We start from the raw sequence: 15,783 nt of genomic DNA, 5'->3' as shown, positions 1-15,783 counted from the left end.
TGAGTAGTGGGGGACACAACCTAAAATCTTTCCACCCCTCCTATCCCGCTTTCCAGAGCCTGGAACAGGGGGTTTGGATGGGGAGTTTTGGGGGAGGGCCCCAGAACATGACTCCCGGTTAATGGGTGATGGAATTTGCACAAGAACTGGGCAAAGGTGAATAGGCTGTGTCCTGCCCTGGGTCTCTCATTCCTTCACTCTGCTTCACCCACACCCCCGCTGTCTCCCCACTCTAGGGAGCTAACTTCAGCCAAACTACTTAACTCTGGCCCAGGGCAGTCAGCACAAGATGAAAGACAGGACAGAATGAGCCGATCACAGTCCCGTCCCATCCAACTCCTATCTGTGGGCTCCCAGGAAGCCTTGGCTCCCCTGCGGCCGCAGCCTGCTATCCAAAATCCCTCTTCCCACTCTTGGGCTTCTCTATGTGGGCCTCCTCCCTGGGGCCTCAGCTGTCTTCTGGCTCTGCAGGTAGGAGGCAGCTGTGCAGGAGCTGGTGCTGGCGGATGGGGGTGTTTGAGGGAGTAGACGTGGCATGGGAAACCCTCTAGAAACAGGCATTCCCTCCACTGTCTGAAGACCACCCCTTCCCATACCTCCACTTGCAGCATTTCTTGGTTGTGGCTTCTGTGCTCTGTGCCTCCCATCTGCTCCTGCTTCGGAGTCTCCCCCCAGGAATCCTCTCTTACTCCCCTGCCCACCTGCTGGCCTCCAGCTTCTTTTCATGTGGTGTGTCTACCACCCTGCAAACTTGGATGGGCAGCAGGTAAGGGGGACCCCCTAGAGGGAGAGCAGGGTCCCAGGTGGGATAGGGGCTCGGAGAGTCCTTTTGGCTGCCCCCTGTTTCCAGATCTGCCAGGGCTGCTGTTCCTACAGGCTGCCTCTTGTCCAGGCTCCATCCTTTGAGTTCCTTGCCCCTGCTCTTGCGCTGATTAACCAGAAGCTGCCTCTGGCCATCCAGACACCTGGAAACTGTGAGTACAGAACGCGAACATGGTGTGAGGGTGGGTTGGGTGCTAATCTGAGAATGCAGGTGTAGGTAGGTGCAGGGTCGAGAATGGACAAGGGTAGGAGTGGTAGGCACTCTGGGGTCTTGGAGCTCTGCCAGGCACCAGCTAGGACTGCACAGCAATGGGTCTCCATTCCCTTTACCTCTCTCCTCTCTGTGCCCCCAATTTTCTAGCTTCTGGCGCACTGCACCTGTGTGAGAGGCCTGGCTGCCACAGCCTGGAGCTCTGGAACAATTACCTCCAAGAGGTAAGTGCTTGGGGATTGGGAAGGCTCTGGTTTCTATTATGCAGAGACTGAGCTTCTCTGGGGGGGGGGAGGTGGGGATGGGTCTGGGAGAGGCACCCACTTGACCACCCCTGTGTTAGTTAGGAAGTACAGGCTGAGGTCCACTCGGTCGAGCCAAATGTTTTCTCTCTGCCTTCTCCTCTACTCCATTAGGTGTCTGGGGCAGTGGTGGTGTCTGGGCTGCTGCAGGGCACTCTGGGACTACTGGGGGCTCCTGGCTACTTGTTCCGCCACTGTGGACCTCTGGTGTTGGCCCCCAGCCTGGTTGTGGCAGGGCTGTCTGCTCACAGGGAGGTGGCCTTGTTCTGCTCCAGTCACTGGGGGCTGGCCTTTCTGTACGTAAGTCCTGAGAGACATGGGGTGGTGACCAGTGGGGTGTGCAGGGCTGGGGAGGGCAGAGCTGCTGACTCTACCAGACTGTCTGAGCAGGCACAGCTGGCGGGGTTTGGAATCCAGGGCTTTTGTCGGATTCAGCTGGTCTCTTTGGCTTTCACATTGTCTCCTGCTGACCCCCAAGGTGTTCTCTTTCTCTGTCCACAGGGGCTTTCTTCTCAGGGACCCCCTTTATAGTATTCTGCCTCTTCTACCTCCAGTGCCTGCCTCAGGATGTCTACTTCCTCTTGCTTCTCAATCTCCTTCTCTCTCCTAGGCTTATTTTGCTCATGGTGGTCTGTTCTCAGCACCTGGGCTCCTGCCAGTTACCCCCATTCCCCTGGAGGCCAGCTTCAACCTCTTCAACTTGTACTTGCATGCCTGTCTTCCGGCTCCTCTCGGTATGTGGGGGTCTGGGAGGGGCAGTCAAGATGAGAAGGTCTGGGATGGAACACTTGCTCTTTTCCCTATCCTATCTGTTACTCCACTAAGGCTGGCCTGAAAGAATCTGGGGGAGGGGTTCTTTTCCATCTCCTTCTTGTCCCTCAGGTGCTGGTCCCAGTGGCCTGTGTGTGGGTCATCTCTGCCCTGCTGGGTCTCAGGGCAGACCCAGAGCTGTCTGCCCCCAGTGAGGCACTGTGGTTTTGGCTGCCTCACCCAGGTACGTTTGCTCCTAGTCTTCCATCTCCATACTGAAATAAAGGTGTCTGTTTCATTCAACTCAAGATTTAATGAATTTTATTTCTGAGTTAAACCTGTGTTTTCTCAAAACACACAGGGGAGGGAACTTGTTATTCTCAGATGCAATGCCATCCCCTCACCACAGATGTTTTATTTAGTGTTAGAGAGATCTGCAGACCCTACCATTCCCTGCTGATAGTCCTTACCCAATTTACACCTTACATTTATGCTACCTACCCCACAGGCATTTGAGTTAGTGAGCTCTGTATTAAAAAAAATTGCTTTTGAGCCCTAGCTGGTGTAGCTTAGTGGTTGAGTGCCGGCCTGCAAATCAAAGGGGTCACCGGTTTGATCTCCTGTCAGGCCACATGCCTGGGTTGCAGGCCAGGTCCCCAGTAAGGGGTGCAAGAGAGGCAACCATACACTGATGTTTCTCTCCCTCTCTTTCCCCCTCCCTTCCCCTCTCTCTAAAAATAAATAAATAAATACTTAAAAATTGCTTTTCAAGCATTATACCTGAAATTTGCTCATTCATCAATTTAATAAAGGTCTGTTGAAGGCTGATTAAGTGCTAGGTACTTGATAGGGGACAGTGACAAACATGAAAAGCGAAGCACCTGTGTTCTTGAAACTTATAATCTGTTGGGCAATACAGGTACTAATTAAATAGGCACCCCAAGTAAATGCAAAATTACATGTGGTAAGTGTGACAAAGGATAGGTACATTGTGTGATGAGAGTTTATGAGGAGTCTGACTTTATCAGAGAGGTCAGGAAAGCTTTTTTTATTTTTTGAAGACTTTATTTATTTATTTTTAGAATAAATAAAGGGAAGGGAAGGGAGGGAGAAAAACAGCAATATGCAAGAGGAACATTGATTGTTGTTTCTTGCATGCCCCTAACCAGGGACCTGGCCTACAGTCCAAGCATGTGCCCTGACCAGAATTGAACCAGCAATTTCAGTCTGCTGGATGACACCCAACCAACTGAGCCACACCAGTCAGGGCAGGAATGGTATTCTTGAGGGAGTGATCTTTGAGCTGAGATCTGAGAAATGAGTAGGAATTAACTGGTAAAGGACAAGAGCATTCTAGGTGGAGAGAGCAGCATATGTCCGAGCCCTGTGGTGGCCAGCAGCACAGCAAACGCAAGGGCCTAAACAAGTGTATCTTGGAGTGAAGGAAGTAAGGCAGAGTGTGGGGGGAGATGTGGTTAGAGGGACAGAAGTAAGGATCAGACCAAGGGGGACCTTGTAGACGATGGTAAAGGAATAGTCTTTATCCTAAGAGTTGGATGGTTTTGTCCCAAGACATCTTCAAGGGCAATGCGGCCTCTAGGATTCTTGTAGCATGGGTCTCTGGAGGCAGGGGGATGCTCCGGACGTGAGTCTCACCCCAAAGTGATTCTTCCTCTCTCTTCAGTGGAGTGGGTCTGGCCCTTGCTGACGCCCCGGGCTTGGGCTGCAGGCATCTCCATGGCCTTGGCAGCCTCCATCAGCTCCCTGGGCTGCTATGCCTTGTGTGGCCGGCTGCTGCATTTGCCTTCTCCACCTCCACATGCCTGCAGTCGGGGGCTGAGCCTGGAGGGCCTGGGAAGTGTGCTGGCCGGGCTGTTGGGGAGCCCCATGGGTACTGCATCCAGCTTCCCCAATGTGGGCACAGTGAGTCTTTTCCAGGTATGTGGACAGGACTGGGGATGGGGGTGCTGGGGGTGCAGGAGAGGGGAGGGAACTTGCATTGACTGATGGAGAACTGCGGGATACACCCTGTTAGGCAGGTCACATTCATGATCTCCTTTAGGGAGGTGTCTAGAAGTACGGGGTTAGGGGTTTAAGGAAGACACCCAATCAATATTGAACTCCTTCTGTGCCTCAGGCCCTGTACCAGGGCTGGGGTTCCTGTGAAGAATGAATCAGATAAAGTCCTGCTTTCTGGGGGACTTCAGAGAGGGAAGGGCAGACAATTAAAAAGAAAACATAAATAAGGTAATATCCCAGAGTAATAAAAGCACTATTAAGAAAACAAAGCAGGGTAGTTAGTAGGATAGTGGTTGAGTAAAGGAGGCCCCTGCAGGTAGAGAGTTTGGCGGTGCCTCTTGGAAGGGTAACGTTTGAGTTGGGATCCAGATGGTGAGAAGGGGCCACCAGGCAAACACCTCGAATAGTCAAAGAGATGGCTGTTTTCTAGTGTCTCTTCTTCATGTAGGCTGGATCTCAGCGAGTGGCCTATTTGGTGGGGCTGTTCTGCGTGGGGTTTGGGCTCTCCCCAAAGCTGACCCAGCTCCTCGCCACCATCCCGCTGCCTGTTCTTGGTGAGTGGATGTTCCAGCAGCATTGGCATTGACCCAGTAACCCCAGCATGGCCCACCTTCGGTTGTGGCTGGCACCCTTTCTTTCTGAATAGCACCCCCTTGATACATGGATATGTATGTCAGCAGCCTTTATTTTCTCAGCCCAACCGAAGCCCTTGATGGGGCTTCTGGGCTTCTGGCAGAATTAGAAATGAGCCTTTTGGTCACCTCTCTCCATCCCAACCTGCCCCACTCTGCAACACTCCCTGCTGTGCCAGCTCTCTTAACCCCCTTGATTACTTTCCCATGAGACAGGTGGGGTGCTGGGTGTGACCCAGGCCGTGGTTCTGGCTACTGGATTCTCCAGCTTCTACCTGGCTGACATTGATTCTGGGCGGAACGTTTTCATTGTTGGCTTCTCCATCTTCATGGCCCTGCTGCTGCCAAGGTGGTTTCGGGGAGCTCCTGCCATGCTGAGCACAGGTGGGAGGAGGAGGAGGGAAGAAGGGTTATTCCGGGTCAGAAAACCAAGGGCTTGAGGCTTGAGGCTGTCTGCACTACAGGACCCATACCCTTCTCCGGGGTTTGGTATCAGCAGTTCACCAATTTGTTTAGCCAGTATTTACTGAGCACCATGCAAGTTCCTTGGGATATGAAGGTAAAGGTATTTCCAGGTGTTAGTCCCGTAAAAAAGTAGAAGTGTAGGCACATAGCAAGAGAGGCTCAGATAAAGAGTCGTGGTGCTCAGTGATGAGAGAGACAACCGGCTTACCCAGGTAAGTTTTATGAGGAAAGTAACCTTGAGCTGGTCTTGAAGGATGGTAAGATTTAAATGCATTTGGTGAAAAGGTCATTCAAATAGCTTCGTTTGCTATTTCAGCTTAGCAAGTGACAGTGGTTCTCAATGGAGGATGATTTTGGCAATGTTTGGGAGCATCTTTGGCTGTTACAAACAGGGGAGAAAGGATTGTTACTGGCATGTAGTTGGTAGAGGGATGCTGCTAAATATACTCAATACACGGGACAGCGCACCCCCCCACCCCTGCCTCAAGAATTATCTGGTGTAAATTATTAGTAGTACTGGAATTGAGAAACCCAGGCTGGAGCACAGAAGGTAAGTGGGAAATAAGGTTGGGGATTTTTAATACAAAACTTTCCAGAGACAGGAAGCCTGAAACTATCAGAGTGTATGTGGAGAGCATTTGGGTGCTTAGAAGACAGGGTGTTGAGCAGAGACCCTGTGGGAAGGGCCTAGGTGTGGGAAATGGAGCAGAGAGCCAAAGGACAAAGGGGATAGAATGACGACTCAGAAAGATCTGCTTAGTCCAAGACTTAGATTTAGGTCTGGAAATATAAGACTCCTTGGCCTTGCAATAAGTAAGATCAGGGTTCCCCTCCTGACTGGTCCCAACATCCCATAGGCTGGAGTCCTTTGGATGTGCTACTTCTCTCGCTGCTCACAGAGCCCATCTTCCTGGGGGGATTCTTGGGCTTCCTTCTGGAGAACACCATTCCTGGTAAGTTATGGACAGGCCCTAGCAGACTGGGGAGTGGCCAGGAAGTCATCACTCCCTGGGTTGGGCAATGTCCTGACCAACGTCTGTTTTGCAGGCACACGGCTTGAGCGAGGCCTAGGTCAAGGGCTGCCATCCTCTTTTGCTGCCCATGAGGCTCAGATGCCTCAGAAGTCCAAGCAGAAGGCCACTCAAAAGTATGAGCTTCCTGCCCCGCTCCAAAACTTGTGTTCCTGCATCCCCCAGCCCATCCGTTGCCTCTGCCCACTGCCTGAAGAACCTGGGAATGAAGAAGGAGGGCCTGCTGAGCCAGGAGAGACAGCTGACTTGTTGCCTGGTTTTGGGGAGCAGTGCCCCAGGTCTAGCAGAGAACTTAGGTCTCACTAACTCCATGACTCATAATTCTGCTATGGTTAGACTAGCTCTATCTTTCAGCTTGCTGAAGAGTTGGCTCCCAGGCTCTACTTTTGAGACAGAGAGCAACAAAGGAGAGAGAGAGAGAGAATGGGCTGACATAAGGTTTTGTTTCCCAGTAAGTGTTCCTTCCCGTAATCAGACCTAACTGTTCCAGAACAGGGGCCCTGAATGATTAAATGAGATTTTGCTTCTACACTACCTATACTCGAACTCCAGCATTCACTTAAACATTTATTAAGTGTTGGCTGGTGTGGCTCAGTGGATTGAGCACTGGCCTGTGAACCAAAGGGTTGATGGTTCAATTCCCAGTCAGGGCACATGCCTGGGTTGCAAGCCAGGTTCTTGGTCAGAGGTGTGGGAGAGGCAACCAACTGATGTTTCTCTCAAACATTGGTGTTTCTCTTCCTCTCTTTCTCCCTCCCTCCCCCTTTCTCTGAAAATAAATAAAATATTTAAAAAAATAAATATTTATTGAGCCCTTCCCATGCGCAAGGTCCTGAAACTACAGGTACAGATAAGACAGGGTCCCTGCCCTCTCGAGACACTTGTGGTTTAAACAGACTTACGTAATTACGTAATTACTAACTAAAACCCAAAGCAGAAGGCAGTCTGTAATAAAGACCAGAACAATGCTTTGGGAGCAAAGCGAAAGAAACAATTAGTTCTGACTGGGGACAGTGGGAAAGGCTTTCTGAGAGAAGCAGCACTGAGGCTGGCTTTAGCAAGAGGAAGATTTTTGGATACGGAAACTGCACGGGGAGAATTTTCCAGGCTCAGGTATCCAGCTCAAGAGCACAAAGTCCAAGATGAGGGATTTCAAGCTTCTCAGGGGCGATGAAGCATAATTATGGGAATAGATGCAGACAAGCGAGGAGGTAAAGGATGAGAGAGGGTGGGATTTATGCTTCGGAGACACGACGCTGAAAGAGTTGGAGTGGACTGGAGAGATAATCTAGTGAAGCTCAGCCCTCTCTCTACGTATATCAAAGAGATTGGACAGGTGCGGGAGGGGGGGGAAGTGGCATTTATTGACAAGTCCAAATACTGAGATGCCCTCTCCTGCACCTCACCCTGCATTCTTCCCACTCGGCCAGTCCCGCTACCCCTCCACCTCTCTACCAGTGGGTCACCCTGCCTCTAGCAGTTAAGACCACTGTGGGCCTGCAGCTAAGAGTGCTCATTTAATCCGCTCAGTGGGCCCAGACTTCCCGCCCAAGTCAGACCCTGGCTCCGCCCCTGTGTCCCAAGGCCCCGCCTCCCCGTTGTGGGGAACGGAACGTGCCTACTCAAGGCTTTTCAGTTTGCAAGGGCCCGCAGGCCTGCTGCGGGGAGGGTGGGAGCCTTCGCACCGCTCACGGTAGGTGGGGGTCGGGCTCCAATCAGGCTGGGAGCCGGGCCGGGTGGCGAGGGGCTGCTCGGGCGCTGTGTGCTGGGGAGGCCGCAGGCGCTTTGTCCAGAAGAGACCCACGCGCGCGGCCCACGTTCGGGTCTGAACTTGGGGGAGTAGGCGGGGCCTTGGGAGCTGCGCACGCACAGCCCGCCCCGGAGCAAGGCGGGGTCTGTGAGGCTGCTCCTCTGCGGGCTGTTTGGTTGGGTCGGGCAGCGGTCGGCTTTGTTACCCTCTGAGGGGTCTTGAACCCAGCCTCTGCAGCCGGTGCTGTAGAAATGGCAAGGCTGGCGGCGAAGGTTCTAATAGCGAGGGCGACTGGAAACGGGACGCCAGGCGGGGCTCTTGGGTGGGGTTGTGGTAAAGGTAGTGAGGGCTCGTCCCCTCTCAGAAGGACGAGGCGTGGTCCAGCCGGGAGGGTGGCTGGGGCCTTGCTGCCGCTCTACTGGATGGCGGAGGAACTGCGCGGAGAGAGCGTCTGGCAGCAGGGCAGCGAGGCTTGGTGCACAGCCGGGTTCTCTGGTGACCCCACCTCGCTGTTGGCCCTCGGCGCACCCCAGCTTCATTCAAGAATAATAAACGGCCCTGGCTGGTGTGGCCCAGTGGTTGAGTGCAGGCCTGCGAATCAAAGGATCGCGGGTTGCATATGCCTGGGTTGTGGGCCAGGTCCCCGGTAGGGGGCGCGTGAAAGGCAACCACTCATTGACGTTTCTCTCCCTCTTTCTCCCTTCCCTTCTCTAAAAAATATATAAATAAAATCTTAAAACAAATGTATTTAAAAAAAAGAATAATAAATGTGGAGATTAAAGGCAGTCTTGAAGGAAAAAAGAAAAAGGTGAGATGGAAAAGCCTCAGAACAAGATGTGGGTGGTCGGGGCAGCTGACCTCAGGCCTGGATATCAGACCTTTTTATGTGACCTGTTAACCCTGCCTGCACTTTAAACTCCTACCCCGCCCCCAGTACCACTGACCCCCCCCCACACACACACATGCACATTCATACAGTTTGATGGTCTCGAGTTAACGGGCTTTCTGATGTGATGGGTTAGGATGATCAACCCAGTTTTGGTGACTCGAAGTGCACGCCAAGTAGTGTCTGTAGGGAGAGAGGGTCTTGGCAACTTCACTTGCGTTTGTGACCTTTGACGATGTGAGGAGTAGCCCAACCATTCCAGGATCTCTTCCTGATAGAAAGAGCGTGGTAGGAAACACGACTGGTGTACCATTCTTCAAACATAATGTTTTGAGTCCGCTGCAAATAAGAGTCACAATGTGTATTTATAGTTCACCTGTCTACTGACTATACAAATTAAGTTCTGTTACAAGGCCATGCTTCAAAAACGAGGTGGTGGTTGGAAGACTAATGGCTTAGACTGAGATAGAAGTGACTGGAGGAACAAACCATATTAACTTTGTTAATGAAGTCCAAGGAATTTTCTTTATATTCTGAGATGACCCTCCACTTCACTTTGTTTTTATGTACTGAAATAACGAAAGAAATTGTAACACTTCCCCTCTTTTCTTAAACCCACAGGAAAAATAAAATTTCTTGTCAAGGAGCCGTAGTTACTGAATGTCTACTACGTTAAGACCACACACTGAGTCGTTGAAGTAGAAAAGTTAGTTTCCAGTAGTTTTAGGATGCGCAGCAGGGCAGGTATCATTGATGGCAGCAGTGCCTTGGGGTGGGGATGTGCAGGATGAGTGCAGTGGCCGTTAATTCATCATCTCTACCTCTGTGATGTACTCTGCCTTGTATGCATGAGTTCTTCTTAGTCTTGCAGGTTCTTCTCGAAATGGGCTTTCCTGTTTGCTCAGCACACAGAGTTTATGAGCCCTTTATCTGTGTGTCATTGATCCCTTTGAGAACTGTCAATAGCTGTAGACTTCTCCCCAAACAAGGATAGGTATGTGCATGCAGATTTTGCATGTAATTCCAGAGGATTCACATGCCTACACTCTAGATTAAGAGAATCTGTGTTAGGGCTCTGACTGGTGTGGCTCAGTTGGTTAGGTATCATTCCTCAAAGCAAAGGGTTGCCAGTTCAACTCCTGGTCAGGGCACATTCCTGGGTTGTGGGCGTGCACAAGAGGCAGTTTCTCTCTCACATCAGTGTGAATCTCCCTCCCTTCTTCTTTCTCTTAAAAAAATCTGTTTTAGGAAATATATTTTACATTGTTTTATATTTATTATTATATTTATTATTTTTATATTATATTTGTCATTATATTATATATACTATGGAATATATATGTGTTTAGGGAATATGCATATATATTTGAAATTCTGAGACCTTCCAGAGTTTTGTTTTTAGATAATGATCAAATAACCTGAATTTCCTCTGATGAAACTTATGATTTATGATGTTTTATGAAACAAGAACCACTTCTCTTCTAGAAGTTCTGGGAAAGGATAACATTGACATATTTCTTAGGAATGTGATAAATATGCAACAAGAATGGTTTCCATATTGTTATACTAGAAAGCAGAAATACTAACACCAATATGCTGAGGCTTAAATGCTATAGAAGAAAGAGATATTTTATGCCCCCTAGGAACTTAATATGGAAAAAAATCCCTCAAAATTCTAAACAGATTTTTAGTGGCCAAGAGGTACTAAAATGGGTGCTCAGTTGGGTGTATACTTGGGGTGGGGAGGTGGGGATGACTGAATGGGGTAGAGTGTAAATCCATGCTTCCATGTCCTGGCTGGTGTAGCTCAGTGGATTGAGTGCGGTCTGCGAACCAAAGGGTTGCCAGTTCGATTCCCAGTCAGGGAACATGCCTGGGTTGTGGGCCAGGCCCCAAGTATGGGGTGTGCCAGAGGCAACCACACATTGATGTTTCTCTTCCTTCCTTTCTCCCCTTTCCCCACTCTCTAAAAGTAAATAAATAAAATCTTAAACAAAAAATCCATGCTTCCTGTTTTAGTAGGGAGAAATTTCATTAGATGTATTCAACTGTCTGATGGTCTCTCCCCCACCCCCCAGGCCTCTAGTACCCTTGGACACTTTGCTAAATTAAGACTCTCTTGCGGATGGATGAACTGGAGCAAGGCCTGTTGATGCAGCCATGGGCGTGGCTACAGCTTGCTGAGAACTCCCTCTTGGCTAAAGCTTATATTACTAAGCAGGGCTATGCCTTGCTGATTTCAGATCTTCAAGGGGTGTGGCACGAACAGGTGAATGCCAGTGTCATCAGCCAGCGAGCCAAGGTATGTGCAAAGAGAAGTGATGCTGTGTTGTGGTAATGGATATTATTTCTTTCCTAGTGAAGGTCAGGGGACATTAACATCAAGTAGCTTGCTGGCCTGTCAATTCCAAGGAAAGTTGAATCAGGTTGAGACAATTCCAGTTAGTGTCCTGTACTTCTACCTATAGCCCTGGGATCTTTCCACAAGTGTGTGTGTGTGTGTGTGTGTGTGTGTGTGTGTGTGTGTTAGTTTGTGCACTGCATATGGTACAATGCAGAATTGTGAAGTAGGCCAGTTGATCTCTTTTCTCATGCCCGGTGTCTTCCTGTTAACCCGAGTTTTCCTCTGCTGTTATTTATGGAGGAGTCAGTTTCCTTTTAGCGCCCTCACTCTGTACAACCCCTGCTGTCTTTTCAGGAGCTGAACAAGCGCCTGACTGCCCCCCCTGAAGCTTTTCTCAGTCATTTGGATGATCTGCTCCGCCCACTGTTGAAGAACATTGATTGCCCTGGAAACGCTACCTTCTCCTGTGATCATGTGGCGGAGGCACTGATACTACGGGTGCGGAGTGAGCTCTCTGGGCTCCCCTTCTACTGGAATTTCCACTGCAACCTAGCTGGCCCTTCCCTGGTAAGTAAAATTCAAATTTAGGGTAGGGAAGGGGGCAGTTAGCAGCTTTGAAATGAAGCTTTAGGTGCTCTTATTTTCTGAAACTGCACTTGAAATGCTCTAATTAGAAAGCTCTCCTTGTCCAGACAAAAGGCAAAAAGGATTCTTGAGTGGTACACCCTTTCCTTGCAAAGGGAACAGAGTTGGAGTCTGTGTACTTTACCGGGTGTCTTTATTCATTGCTCTAGTCAACATTTGTTAAGCAGCTACTGTGGGCCAGTTGTTGGGTGTTGAGATCTAAGACAATGTGGCCTGTTCCTGGAGTTTATAATCCAGTGAGGAGACAGACAGGCAACAAGATAGAGGATGGTTAGTTCTTTGACTGAGGTGAGCCCAGGGTGATTTAGGATCCAACAAATCTTGAAGAGAGAGTTTCTGAGCTGAGTTTTGAAGATGAGCAGGAACTAATTGGGAGAAAATAAAGAGGTCATTCTAGGCAGAGTGCACTTTGAGAGGCATGGAGGTGTTTTAGTGTGGGACAAGGCAGGAACTTTGTGGCTGCAGGGGATTGAGAGAAATACAGTAGGCAGTGGCCAGATCGTGAAGGGTCCAGTGAGTCTGAATTTTATCCCAAGGGCAACAGAGGTTCATTGAAAAACTTTAAGCTGGAGCTTAAAACGATGCAATTTGTACTTTATCAGTATCACTCTGGCAACAGGGTAGAGTTTGTACCAGTGTTAGGTTTCTTTCTGAATAGTATTTCATCATTTAAGTCTCACAGTTGTCCTGCAAGATAAGTATTACTTTCCTTGCTTTTCAGCGTAGAAAACTGATATCGAATGTAATTTGTCCCAAGTCATCCAGGTTATAAATGAACGAGCTGGAATTTCACTTGCAGGGAGGTCTGATTTGAGAGCCCGTTTTCAGGGACTAGGGGAGTACTGCCCTTTGCTCACTTGTAGCTTTCTAGGCCCCAAGAGTTTTTTTTAGAAATTTGTTAGTTGAGCCCTGACTGGTGTGGCTCAGTAGGTTGGGTGTTGTCCCAAGCATCAGAAGGTCAGTGGTTGGATTCCTGGTCAGGGCACGTTCCTGGGTTGCGGGCCATGTCCCTGGGTGGGGGTGTGCGAGAGGCAGCCAATCAGTGTTTCCTTCACACATCGATATTTCTGTCCCTCTCTTTCTTCCTCTCTTCCCTTCTCTGTAAAATAAATAAATAAATAAATAAATAAATAAATAAATAAATAAATAAATAAAAACTTTAAAAAAAGAAATTGGTAGCCCTGGTTGGCATAGCTCAGTGGATTGAGCACGGGCCTGCGAACCAACCAACCACAGTTCGATTCCCAGTCAGGGCACATGCCTGGGTTGCAGGCCAGTTCCCAGCAGGGGATGCACGAGAGGCAACCATACATTGATATTTCTCTCCCTCCTTCCCTTCCCCTCTGAAAAGATAAATAAATAAAATCTTAAAAAAAAAAAAGAAATTGGTTAGTTGGGAATGGACATTAGGAATTAGTTTGTAGGCATTACTGCTGCTGGTCTCTTTTACACTTCCATAATAACAGAGCGTATTTCAGTTGCATTAGAGGAGGGACTCTTCTGTGTAAGGGGTTAGGTTTATCAGCAGAGGGATCTGACAAATGGGCATCCTTTCCTATCTCCCTTCTTTAGTCTCCCAGAGGCGATGTGGCACTCTGGCATCAGTAGAGTGGATGGGACAAAGTGCCTTTTGAGAAACTGTTCTCTGGTGTTTATTCTTTTTTTTTTCAAGATTTTTTTATTTTTCTTTAGAGAGGAAGGGAAGGAGAGAAGGAGAGAAATATCAATGTATGGTTGCCTCTTGTGTGTTCCCTGCTGGGAACTGGCCTGCAACCCAGGCATGTGCCCTGACTGGGAATCGAACCGTGATCATGTGGTCCACAGACCGAAGCTCAATCCACTGAGCTACAGGGCCTGGTGTCTATTCTTGATCTGGAACCCAGTGGAGCTAGACTTGAGTGCTTGTAGGACTCCATTTCATTGAACTCTGAATTCCTAAGGCCCATAAACAGTGTTTAGCAGGTAATAGTCACTTGTATTTGTTGATTTTAACTGAATTTCTTGTGAAAATTTCCATCCTGCTTTAGATACAGAACTTACCTATTTTGTTCAAAACCCCTGTAACTTTTTCCAAGTAACACCAGGGGGCACTGTTCCCTCAATAATGCTTGTTCTGAGACCAAAACATTTGGGTCACCTTTGGGAAGCGCAGATAAATGCTGGCTAGTCTCATTTTGCCTCACGCAGCCCTAGAAACTTAGGGAAAAAAACAAAAGAAACTTAGAAGTGACATTGGGGAGGCAGTTCCCCGTGGAGGCTGATGAGCTCTAATAGTTTTTTCTTTTCTTTCAAAAGAATAATGTTATATTAAGCGCTGGCTGGCGTAGCTCAGTGGATTGAGCACAGGCCTGCGAACCAGAGGATCGTGGTTCGATTCCCAGTCAGGGCACATGCCTGGGTTGCAGGCCAGTTCCCTACAGGCCAACTCCCAGCAGGGGATGCACAAAAGGCAACCATACATTGATGTTTCTCTCCCTCTCTCCTTCCCCTCTAAAGATAAATTAGGAAAAAAGAGAATAATATTATATTATAGTTGAAAATCATAGATAAAAAACTGGGGGGGCAGGGCAGGGGAGAGCAATGGGGTAAAGTGTGGGACAACTGTAACTGAACAGCAATAAAAAAGAAAATAAAAAAAGAAAAAATGGAAAACACTCTTCTAGACACGTTTCTGTAACTGGGGAGCCGCAGCCCAAAAAGAGGCAGCAGCGCCCAGAGTGGAGTGAGTCCTGGTCAGCTGTGGGAGGGAGGGAGTGCTGAACAATGGATAATGATTATACTTTCGTGTAAAGTAAAATGATCATTTTTACAAGAAGAATGCCATCCCAGGAAAATCCCTGGACCTGAGGAAGCTTTATAGGGAAAAAGTTCAATCCCGTGGACACCGGCAAGGGTGTAGGCGGTCACTATTTCAAGCTTATGTGTGTGTCTGGGAGGTCACACGATCGTAATTTGTGTGTGTTACTCATTCTCGTGATAGTTTGCATTTAATTGTTTTGAATGAGTAATTCATGCGAAATACAAACAGTTCCAATATTTAAGCGTATACAGTGAAAAAATCTTTCTACCCCCTTTGCCAGTCCTTCATTTTCCTTCTCTAAAGCAACTACTGACATCAACTTCTTGTGAGTTCTTAAAGAAAGCTGTATATAGGTACACATATGTGTATGTTTGTATGTACTCACACAGTCAAATACTATCTGGGTGTATGTATGTGTTTTCACAAATGGCAGCACATGAGTCACACTTCATTACCTTGCTTTTTTTCACTTACTTCCAGAACTTAGAAACCATTCATCCCAATACATTTAGAAGACCCGCCTTAATATTTTTAATGACACCATAGTATTTTGTTTAGTGAAGATATCAACATGTATTTAATCCATATGCTCCTAGTGGACACCTACATTGTTCCCCTTCTTTTGCTGTTGTATGTAGTGAATATCCTTGTATTTACTTTTCAGTGTGCACCTGTGTGGTTAGATCACTAGAAGAGAAATAGCTGCGTCTTTAATATTGCTAACATAGTGCCAGATAATCTCGCAGAGAGACTATGCAGTTTAACTCCTGCTAGTCATACAGGAGAGTGGGAGAGTAGCTGTTTCCCTACACCCCCTGCAGCGTAAGGTGTTCACATTCATAACTTAATAGCTCTTGAGTCTCTGTGAAGTGTTATGGGATATATATTTTAAAGCTTCGGGTCTGTGCTTTCCAACACCCAGCCCATTTCCAGTCTGGCCAGCTTCTCTTTTCTTCTTCTTTCCACTGTGTATTCTGTCCAGTACATAATGGAATCCTTTTTGTTGTTGTTTACACATTTTTTCTAATGTAATTCTTTTTATTTTTTTGATTTCCAAAGTTTATTAAAAATCGAAGGATAGGAAGACTTTACATAAAAATACGTCAGTTTTAGCTTCTACACTGTT

General features: G+C 48.1%; 2 protein-coding genes across 8 annotated transcripts in view; both read left to right on the top strand.

The window, feature by feature from the left end:
- The first annotated feature begins 85 nt into the window (after nucleotides 1–85).
- On the top strand, nucleotides 86–6,768 carry SLC23A3 (solute carrier family 23 member 3). Of its 5 annotated transcripts, none has more exons than XM_037029301.1 (12): nucleotides 90–471; nucleotides 609–766; nucleotides 877–974; nucleotides 1,184–1,257; nucleotides 1,450–1,635; nucleotides 1,977–2,069; nucleotides 2,218–2,329; nucleotides 3,770–4,023; nucleotides 4,553–4,658; nucleotides 4,953–5,120; nucleotides 6,059–6,154; nucleotides 6,249–6,768. In XM_037029301.1, the coding sequence occupies exons 1-12, from the start codon at nucleotides 307–309 to the stop codon at nucleotides 6,536–6,538; spliced, it is 1,800 nt and encodes a 599-aa protein (XP_036885196.1). In that variant the 5' UTR covers nucleotides 90–306; the 3' UTR covers nucleotides 6,539–6,768. The 5 variants fall into 5 exon arrangements, with proteins under 5 accessions (XP_036885199.1, XP_036885196.1, XP_036885197.1 ...); XM_037029302.1 differs by having other exon boundaries at nucleotides 91–471; nucleotides 1,450–1,631; nucleotides 1,946–2,069; nucleotides 3,815–4,023; XM_037029300.1 differs by having other exon boundaries at nucleotides 92–471; nucleotides 1,450–1,631; nucleotides 1,946–2,069.
- Nucleotides 6,769–7,344: 576 nt separating this feature from the next.
- NHEJ1 (non-homologous end joining factor 1) overlaps nucleotides 7,345–15,783 on the top strand; it is a 76,134-nt gene continuing 67,695 nt past the window's right edge. The window contains exons 1-3 of one of the 3 annotated variants that reach the window (XM_037029309.1): nucleotides 7,345–7,443; nucleotides 10,947–11,170; nucleotides 11,567–11,779. In XM_037029309.1, coding sequence (XP_036885204.1) covers nucleotides 10,994–11,170; nucleotides 11,567–11,779 — 390 coding nt within the window. In that variant the 5' untranslated portion in view covers nucleotides 7,345–7,443; nucleotides 10,947–10,993. Of the gene's footprint in view, nucleotides 7,444–7,741; nucleotides 7,926–10,946; nucleotides 11,171–11,566; nucleotides 11,780–15,783 lie in introns of those variants that run through there. The other 2 variants (XM_037029310.1, XM_037029308.1) reach the window with 2 other exon arrangements.

This window comes from Sturnira hondurensis, unplaced genomic scaffold (genome assembly GCF_014824575.4).
Source record: "Sturnira hondurensis isolate 20B ecotype Veracruz unplaced genomic scaffold, ASM1482457v3 Scaffold0020237, whole genome shotgun sequence".
Taxonomy (NCBI): domain Eukaryota; kingdom Metazoa; phylum Chordata; class Mammalia; order Chiroptera; family Phyllostomidae; genus Sturnira; species Sturnira hondurensis.
This window is presented reverse-complemented; position numbering and strand designations above follow the sequence as displayed.